Below are 10,024 nucleotides of genomic sequence, written 5' to 3'. Positions count from 1 at the left end.
ATATATAGTTGGCTATATGAATTAATTTTGATTTTGTGTATATACAAAATAATATATCATGTTTAGGTAGCAAAAACTATATCTTTTTAATACACAAAATAGTAGTAAAAACTATATATTTTTTAATGCACAAAATAATACATATTTTTTTTCATAATCTTCAATTGAAATTATCAGAAGCCCTGTATCATATTATTTGGTTTTAATTTCTTTATGAACCAAGGAGTTAAATAGATGGAAAAGGCTCTTTTCTAATAAAGAACGAGATCAAACCCGTAAATATTTTAAAAATATTGCTAAATTTTATTTTATTTTAAAAATTTTTAATTTACATTAAATGTATTCCTGCAACTAAGTTTTATTTTAAAAAAATTTAGGACTAATATCCAGTAATACGCTTGACAACTAAGAGCTATTAAATTATGTTAAAGATTATTTTTATAAATTTGTCGCTAAATTAATCCTAATTAAAACTTTTTTAAATTTTAATTATTAAGATATATTTGATATAAATCAAATAAAATTAAAATAAATTAAAATTTAAAAATATTTTTAAAATTTTTAACAAAATTTATATAAAAAGAATATATTTAACCTTAAAAAATATATATCTTTTAATCATTTTTACTAACCTGATTTTGATGAGGGTAAAATGTGAAAACCCACCACCCATTTGACAGAAGGCAAATACATACATCTTTCACTAATTTGGAGGGTTTTTTCTAATAAAAAATAAAAGAAATTATTATTTCTCCAAATATAATTTTTTGACTTTAATTCTTTAAATATGATTTTTTTTGGCATTTAAGTAAGTTCGCCTGACCCGACAAACTCTATAAAAATTGGCAAGTTCGCCTAACCTCGGCAAACTCTATAAATTTTAGAGTAAATACCCTTTCCGGTCCCTAACGATTTATCCGATGGACTTTCCACCCCCTAAGAAATCTAAATACCTAAATCGATCCCTATCTATTATGATATTTGTACGTTCCAGTTCCTACAACCGGTTCCGAGCAGGTCACTGGCTGATGTGTCAGTAACTTGTCCACATGGGTTTCTCTCCTTCATAATTGGGACAAATCGCCCCCTTAACCTTTGTTGAAACGTTGCGTTTCAACAAGAGCGTTATTCCATAAAACACCTTCCTCTCCCTTTTCATTTACATTTGGCCCTAATTCTGAACCCTTTCTCCTTCCCTCCAAAAGAGCATTACGTTGAGGACGTGCGATCGTACTGCACCACTGTGTGGGAAGACATTGACTGCATTTGACAAGTTTCTTTGAAACGGTAAGAAATCTTTCGTTCTCTTCTACTTACTTTATCTTTCACTGTAGTCAAGTTTAGGAGTGTATAAGATAGTAGGAGTGAAATTAGCTTTGATAACTCAGTTCTCCTCTGCATGGTGATTATGGGTGGATGGGGTGAAGCACTAGCTTTGTTTGATGAGTTAGGATTGTTGCGAAACTATAATAGTGATATTAACTTTGAAAGTTTCTACCTTTCTGTTTATTGATCAGTTATGAATTCTTAACTGATAGACATTTTAGTCTATTTGCTATTGATTAAGTTTGAAGTTTAGCTCTGTTACTGAGTTATAGTTTGAATTTTTACAGATGTTTGTGTTTGTTATCCTTTTTTTCATCATGGTGGGATACTCAAGAAAGATCCAAATGGAGTGTTACGATATGTAGATGGAAAGATTGAGAAATTTTCACCCATGGATGTTGATTTTGTCAACAAGAAGGACTTTGAAGAACTCTTCAGGGGATTAGGTTATCTAGAATACAAAAAAATTTACTGGCTTGATCCAGCAACAAGAAACCTGGAGTTTGGGCTTCATATCCTTAAGGGTGACCAGGATATTAATGACATGTGTAAAGTCACCCTAAGTTGTCCAGATAGAAATGAGTTCTACATCTACTTTGAGCACCCGGTAAGTCAACCAATGGCAATCAAACTAGAGCCAGAACCAGAGGAAGAGCCCGTTTTGGTCATAGAGGAATCCTCATTGGATGATGGATACGATAGTGCCAAGGATAAGGCCTACAAGCCTCCTCCTCCTGGTTATGAGACTGATAGTAGTGATATTGAGTCACCAAAAAGACATGGAAAAAAATAAAAAAAAGCATCAGTGTCTCCATCAAACAAGAAGAAAGTGTCACCTAAGAAAAATGGTAAGAAATCATCAAAGAGGTATACTGGGAGGAGGAGGAAGAGACATGTGCTATACGGTGAATCTAGTAAAGAAAATCGAATTGAGACACCTCCTAGTGGGTTGGGTTCTACCCAAGGGCCAGTAGAAACAGATATGGGAGGGCTAGTAGAAGATGAACTAGGAGGTCCAGCAGTAGTTAATGAGAAGAGTGACAGTGATGACTACAACTATAAATATGCTTCTGAAGAGTGTCATAATCCAGTATCTTCTGAGGATGAGAGGACAATGCACGGACTTGATTTCAATGAAGAAAATGACTATGGAGAGGTTCAGTTTGAGCTTGGAATGCAATTTTTGAGTATGGAGAGATTTAAGAAGGCCTTGAAGGATGTATTTGTCTGGGATGGAAGAGATTGCATGTACATCAAGAATGAGAAGGAGAGGGTCAGGGTTAGATGTGCGGAGGAGAATTGCCCATGGTTGATATATGTGGCAAGGAACTCAAAAATAATGGCATTTGAGATAAAAACATTTCACAACAAGCATACTTGTGGAAGGGATTGTGGAAGCAACTTGGCCGATAGGGCATAGGTCACAGATAAGCTGAAAAAAATGTTGGCAACACAGCCTAAGCTGATACCGAGGGAAGCAACGGAGCATATGAAACAGGACTACAATGTTCAGGTCCATCCAAAAATGATCCAAAGGGCTTTGAAAGCAACTAGGGAAATTGTTGTTGGGAATGACAAGTCACAATATGAGAAGTTGTGGGATTATTTACAAGAGTTGCACAGGAGTAACCCAGGCAACATGACTGACATGTGTGTTGACCCAATTTCGCAATCTCTACCGCTGTTTGACAAAATTTACATATGCTTAGATAGAGTGCAGAAATGGGTTTGTTAAGGGTTGTAGACCACTAATAGGCCTAGATGGATGCTTTTTAAAAGGATATTATGGAGGCCAACTCCTAACTGCAATGTCACTTGATGCTAACAACCATGTATTTGTTATTGTATATGCTGTTACAAGAGCAGAAAACACAGAGAACTGAATGTGGTTCTTAACTCGGCTTCAGGATGATTTGGGAGACCATCAAGTGCGCGGATGGAATCTCATGTCCGACCAACAGAAAGTAACAACATTTGCCAACCTATTCTAATATTGTTTATAATTCTGCAGAGTATAGTTGGATTATAGTGTAGATATTGTTTAGATTATTAGATATTGTTTTATAAATACAAGTCTGCACAAGATAATTGTCTTATTAGATATATACTTCTGTTGCACATGTTGGATTATAATTAGATGTTTGTAACAGTTATAATTGGCATGCCATTTTCAGTTTTATAAATGCAATTCTGCACATTATAATTGACTTATAATTAGTTTATGGCTATAGACTTCTATTGCACATGTTGGATTATAATTAGATGTTTGTAACAATTATAATTGACATGCCATTTTTAGTTTTATAAATGCAATTTTGCACAATATAATTGACTTGTAATTAGTTTATGACTTATAATTGGTTTATACCAGTGACTTCTATTGCCAGTAATTGGTTTATAATTAGATGTCTGTAGCAATTATAAATGACTTATATTTGGTTTTTAAACCAAACTTGCAGGGACTTATGCGTGCAGCAAAGGAAGTCATGCCCTATGCACACTATAAAAATTGTGTATTGCACATTTGGAAGAATCTTCAACAAAAATTCAATAACAAGCAGGTAAATGGACTGTTATGGTATGCTGCCAAGTGCACTACTCAGGTGCAGTTCAAAGCATCAATAGAGAAGTTTAAAAGTGAGTGTCGCGGAGGATGGGAGTATATGAATCAATTTGACCCAGCAGTTTGGTGCAAGGCATATTTAAGTTATGGTCCGAAGAATGACGGCCTCACCAATAACATGTGTGAGGTTTGGAATTCTATGATAGTTGAGGCTAGGGAGAAGCCGATTCTAACAATGTGTGAAGAGATAAGGTGTACAATAATGAAAAAGATAGCCAAGCACAAGAGGATTCTAGGGAGGTGCACTGGAAAACTGGCACCAGCGCAGCAGTGGAGACTTGACAGGCACATTAAACCACAGAGTCATAAATGGAATGCACAATGGAGCGGAGATAATGACAGGGTTCTATTTGAAGTTACTAGGGAAAACACAAATTGGGCGTCAATCTCCAACAACATACATGCACTTGCAATGCATGGCAGTTGACAGGTAAACATTAATTATAATTCTTGTCTTGTTATTTTCACAATTTTTAGCGCATCATATTCATGTTTTTGTTGCTGTTGTATAGGGATGCCATGTGTCCACGTAGTTGCTGTTATCTCTAAGTTGAGAATTAAGGCTGTCGAAGACTTTTTGAGCCCTTATCTCACTATAGATGCTGTGAGGAAAACATATGACTTGTGTGTAAATCCAGTGAACAGCGAAGAATTTTGGGAGAAGACAGACCATCCAAAGCCACAACCCCCCAGGATAGTAAGACCAGTTGGTCGTCCAAAGAAATGCAGGACTGAATCCGGTGCACCCCCTCCCCCTCCAGTGAAGGGGACAAAGTGAGAAGAACTTTTCAGGTAACGTGTAGCAAATGCGGGGAGAAGGAGCATTATTATAAAACATGCAAGGGAGCACCAGCTAAACCCGACTGGCAACCAAAAAGGAAGAAGGCAAAAGCGGCTAGCAAAGCTTTGGTTGTAATGACTGAAAATGTAGCTCCTGCCCCTCCCCCTATAGGGAATGTGGCTGGTATTGATGGTGGTGTAAATAACATACATGTTGAAGAACCTGAACCTATTAACCTGGACCCTCTTGTAAGTTTTTTTCTTTAGACAAGTATTTTGTAACTCGTATACATTTTGGGTTGTGTCTTTGAGTATTCACAATGAGTTAATATTTGAAAACATATGTGGCTGCGAAACATGTTTCTGTCATACAGGATACGGCTAGAAAAAACAAGAAAAAATGCCAAAGAGGCCACATGTAGAGCCAGATGAGATAAACATTTCACAAAATGCCCCAACTGCAGAGGTAAATAGACACACCATAGTTCTTAACTTTTTTTTTTAAACACAAAAGATGTAGTTTTGGAGCCCAAATGTGATTCACTATTGTTTTACCAGGTTCCAGGAATTGATCAAACTACTCCAATGAATCAGGCCACAACTCAGTCATCAAAGGCTCAGCCCCATTCTGCAGCTCCAAAGTTTAGGCCCAAACAGAGTGTCAAAAGGCCCCCAGGTCCTCCAATGCAACCCAACGAACCTCCTCACAATGTACAAGTCCAACCAGAAGGACAACGCTTAGAGAGAATCTCTCATGCAATCTCCAATGAAACTTTGGCAGCAGCTAGCACTGGGACCTCATCAAGGTTATTCAAGTTCATTCCAACTCCAGAAATGAAGCCTCCACCAAAAAAACAGTAATCAAACTTGCTATATGGATATTATGTTGTTTAGGGAATATAGAACTTTGGTTTAGGGGGAGACTCTATCTTAGTTATTTTGGTTATAGTGTTGATGTTATGATTAGGTTCTGATTTGAAGTCTACATAATACTCAAAGTTGATTTAGAGATACAGTCAATTTTTTTTTGTTTTTGTTTTAGTATCAAGTTGAAAAAACACACATGATCTTATGAGTGAAACTCTGGAGCTGTTCATATTTTGGAGTGAACCTTTTGTAAAACACTCATGCTTTGGTTTGTGAATCACTTAATCACTTTATATGTTGGTTTCAACTTTTATGAAACTCTCAGGAATTGGAGTGCAATTCCAAATGTCTCACAGATTTGAATATTTATTTACATTGTTATTTTCATAGACATGTATTTCACAAACTCATAATAATACAATATGATAATATCTCAATACACTATTTTAAATTCTAATAACTACATGAAATAAAATAAATTAAGTATCACTGAATTAGAGTAAATAATCATAACATCAGTTGTTGTCTTCATACAAGCTATGAATTTCAACGATAATTTATTAAGTAGTTGTCTTCTATTTACATAACTTTGCACACTAAATCAAATTCACATTTTTTTCAATTAACCCATTGCAAATTGATGAAATTATAAGTGTAACTGCAATTCCAATTAAAAAAGTGGTTAAGGTTCTGCATTTAGTGTTGCGTTTCCAAATGTTTTTTCAATTTTCTGCTTTGCCATCATTACTTCCAGTGCCTCCAATCTTTCATCGTCTTCAAACTTTCAACCACACCATTCTGATTGGCATAAGCTTTATGTGAATATGACTCAACATATTCATCAAGCCAAGCAAAGTATTTGCAATGTGGAGCTGCGGTCTGCAACAAATAACACTCCATGGTAATGGCAACGAATTTTGAAACAAAACTAAAATTGAAAAATGATTACCTTAAAATAAGAGCAACAAAAAAAAAGTCAGTTCGGATTTTCTGCAGTGCTAGATTGAAACAATATTGCATATATGCCACAATAACATCTGGGTGCTACAAATCTTTTCTCGCCTTGGTTTGCCTTTTCTCCTATACTCTCAGTGGAACCCAGAGTCGGACTCCAGCACAAATTCTTCCTAGCTTCATTGCTTTCCTCCACGGTTCGTGAAAAAGAGTCTCTGACTTTCATAGCCATATTGTTCTTCAGGAGAAAAGTCCTTATCTTCACTCTACACACAATTGAAGACAATGAAGAATAAAGAAAAAACCCTAAATAACTATGAACACCCAGGAGATAACTGCTCATAATGAAACACAACATTTTAACAAAGGTTAAGGGGGCAATTTGTCCCAATTATGAAGGAGAAAAACCCACGTGGACAAGTTACTGACACATCAGCCAGTGACCTGTTCGAAACCGGTTGCAGGACTGGAACGTACAGATATCATAATAGATAGGGATCGATTTGAGTATTTAGATTTCTTAGGAGGTGGGAAGTCCATCGGAACAAATCGTTAGGGACCAGAAAAGGCATTTACTCTAAATTTATAGAGTTTGCCTAACCCCAACGAACTCTATATAAAGCTTTATGAAGCACACACTTTTAATCTATATCATTGTCTAGAAAATAGTATATAGATCTACCAACAGTACATAGAAGTACACAAAAATACACGGATAACAAACATAGCTTCTTCTAGACAATGATATGGATTAAAAATGCGTGTTTCAAAAAAAATTTTTATACAGAGTTCGCGTGGTTAGATGAACTCTATAAAATTTATAGACTTTGCCAGAGGATTAGGTGAATTTGCCAATTTTTATAAAATTTGTTGGGTTTAAATGTAAAAAAAAAAATCGTATCTAAAAAATTAAATTAAAAAATGATGTTTGGGGAAGTAATAATTTTTGTTATTTTATTATAAAAAAAAATCTGACAGTGTTATTGATCATCGTAGTGTATGTATTAAAATTAACTAAAGTTGAAAACGAATTTCTTATTCAATTGATTGTTAGAAGAATAAAGGAAGATAATCCAAATATCTGGAGAGAAGCAGCCAAATTTTGTGAGAGACTTTTCCATAGGTCTTACTATCATAATATTATTATGTCCCTACAGCCCTACTAAGTTACTACTCTCACCAAAGAAGAACCACTTTCACAGTTTCACTCAAACACACTAAAAAGATGCAATCATTCACTCCCATCATTCTCTTCTTCATCACTTCTTCACTACCGCTTCTCGCTTCCTCCACCACCGTCCCTTCATTCCCCCTTCAACCTGACACCCAAATCTGCCACCTCGACCTCTCCGACGAACTCTTCGGCGGCGTCAACCAAGCCTGCGCCGGCGACACCCTCGACCGCAGCCGCTGCTGCCCTGTTCTCGCCGCCTGGCTCTTCGCCGCTCACGCCAGGTCCGCTCTCGAGCTTCCCCCCTCTCCTCCTCCGGCCTCGGCCGGAGACCTACCCATGATGCCGGACGACGACTCTCAGAAGTGCGTGGAGACGCTGCAGGAGTCACTGAAGAACAGGAGCGTGTTGATTCCGCAACCAAACGCGAGTTGCGACGCCATAACGTGCTTCTGCGGTATCAGGCTTCACCGGATAAGCTCGTTGAGTTGCCCGGCGGCGTTTAACTTTTCCGGTGGAAGCAGTCACGGTGGTGGTCTTGTCCCTACCTCTGCTGTTGTCAACTTGGAGAAGAATTGCCAAAACTCTTCCTACGCTGGTTGCACCAAATGCCTTTCTTCCCTTCAAAAGGTCACTATACATTTCTAAATATATATATATTTTTTAAATATTGACATAAAAATATTTGAAATGTTAATGTTAATTTGGTAATTGGGAGGCAGTTAAAAGGGAAGAATAAGGAGAAGGATGAGAGGGGGCGGAAGATGTTGAAGCGAGACTGCCAGCTAATGGGTCTGACGTGGCTGCTGAGGAAGAACAAAACCGCATACATACCAACGGTGTCTGCGGTGTTGCGCGCCATCATGTACAGTGCTCATCCGCACCAATCAAAATGCAGCCCTGATCAGGAAAACATGCCCTTGGCCGTTGATTCCCTCCAACTAGAAAAGGACCACGCCTCATATCACCCCGTGAAACTATTTTGGATACTCGTACTTAATATTGTTGTAACCATCGTCCTCATTATCTCAGTTTGAAATCAACGCTTTCAGGTTCTCGTCCCGTGAAGCTATTGGACAAAAAACATACAATGCGGATTCATTCTGACTTTTTGTCTTTTATGCTCGTACATTTTGGATCTTCATTCACGTTTTTTTTTCCGTCTCTACGTGCTGCTTGTGCTGTGACACCATGAGATGCATACAATTTTTACATTTCTGCTTCTCAGCTCCCATGGTAGTTATATTCTTTTTTATTTATCAATTTTGATTTCAAAGAAATTATTTAAATTTATACAGATGATTTAGTAATACTTGATTTATATCGTTCATCATATGATTTGGTTAATTACTTAATTAATTGATTTGTACCATGTTGGTCTTTTTATATAGTATATATTCCTAAAGTACTTTTGTAGGGAGGGAGGAGCAGCTTCCTAGAATAGAACTGATTAGTGAGTATGTTGGTCGAGAAGGGTAGATGAAAACAAAGCTAAGATTCATATTTTTAATAAACGGATCAAGATATTGAATTTGGAAATCACTCGAATAAGGATGTGTAAAATATTTTGTTTAAAGATAATTTGTAGTCATTAAAATTTAATACTTGTCGTTATAGAGTTAGAATTTAGGATTTTTAAAATTAAAAAAATATATAATAAACATATTTTTATCATTTTCTATAATAAAAATACTATAATTATTTTTTATAAAAAAATATTAATTTAAATTAATTTAAAACGTAATTTATTAATTTTTTATTAAATTAATTTATCTAATCTAATTTAACAAAAATAATACAATTTAATTAATTATATATATATATATATTAAATTTTAATTATTAAAAAATATCTTTAAAAAAAATATCGTTAAGTATCTTTATCTTCCATTGAATTTTGTACAATCTAAGTAAACGGTGGTTCCGTAAAATCTTAGTGATTATCTGCTTTTTTTTGTGGATCTTTCTCTCGGCTGATTCTGGATTAAACTGTCAATTGAGGCACATGTCACACTTTTTGTTTCTTCAATTCAAACGTTACCATAAGTCCATCAGATTAATCAAATAAAAAGATATACATAAACGGAACCACGTTTAAAAATAAATTCACAAAGCTTTTGTTGATGTGGGCTCAAACTAAATTCCTTTGCTTATCAAGCTGTCCATCTTTCATTAGCCTTAGACCCAAGTAGATTAATAAACCCAAATTGATGATAATTCACAATTGCGCATGACCCAAAAGGTTGCATGCAGTTTAGCCTTACACCACAATAAATAAAACTATAAACACTTGTTTCCAAGACC

General features: G+C 35.7%; 1 protein-coding gene across 1 annotated transcript; it reads left to right on the top strand.

Moving 5' to 3' along the window:
• The first annotated feature begins 7,611 nt into the window (after nucleotides 1-7,611).
• LOC107461983 (uncharacterized GPI-anchored protein At4g28100) lies at nucleotides 7,612-8,850 on the top strand. Its single transcript, XM_016080537.3, has 2 exons — nucleotides 7,612-8,351; nucleotides 8,444-8,850. The coding sequence occupies exons 1-2, from the start codon at nucleotides 7,776-7,778 to the stop codon at nucleotides 8,756-8,758; spliced, it is 891 nt and encodes a 296-aa protein (XP_015936023.1). The 5' UTR covers nucleotides 7,612-7,775; the 3' UTR covers nucleotides 8,759-8,850.
• Nucleotides 8,851-10,024: the final 1,174 nt, after the last annotated feature.

This window comes from Arachis duranensis, chromosome 8, assembly GCF_000817695.3.
Source record: "Arachis duranensis cultivar V14167 chromosome 8, aradu.V14167.gnm2.J7QH, whole genome shotgun sequence".
Classification (NCBI taxonomy): Eukaryota; Viridiplantae; Streptophyta; class Magnoliopsida; order Fabales; family Fabaceae; genus Arachis; species Arachis duranensis.
This window is presented reverse-complemented; position numbering and strand designations above follow the sequence as displayed.

Excerpts from the sequence above, each read along its gene's own strand:
- LOC107461983 (XM_016080537.3), top strand. The coding sequence starts at position 7,776 with ATGCAATCATTCACTCCCATCATTCTCTTCTTCATCACTTCTTCACTA. Across the intron at positions 8,352-8,443 it reads GCCTTTCTTCCCTTCAAAAG|TTAAAAGGGAAGAATAAGGA; the intron begins GTCACTATACAT and ends ATTGGGAGGCAG.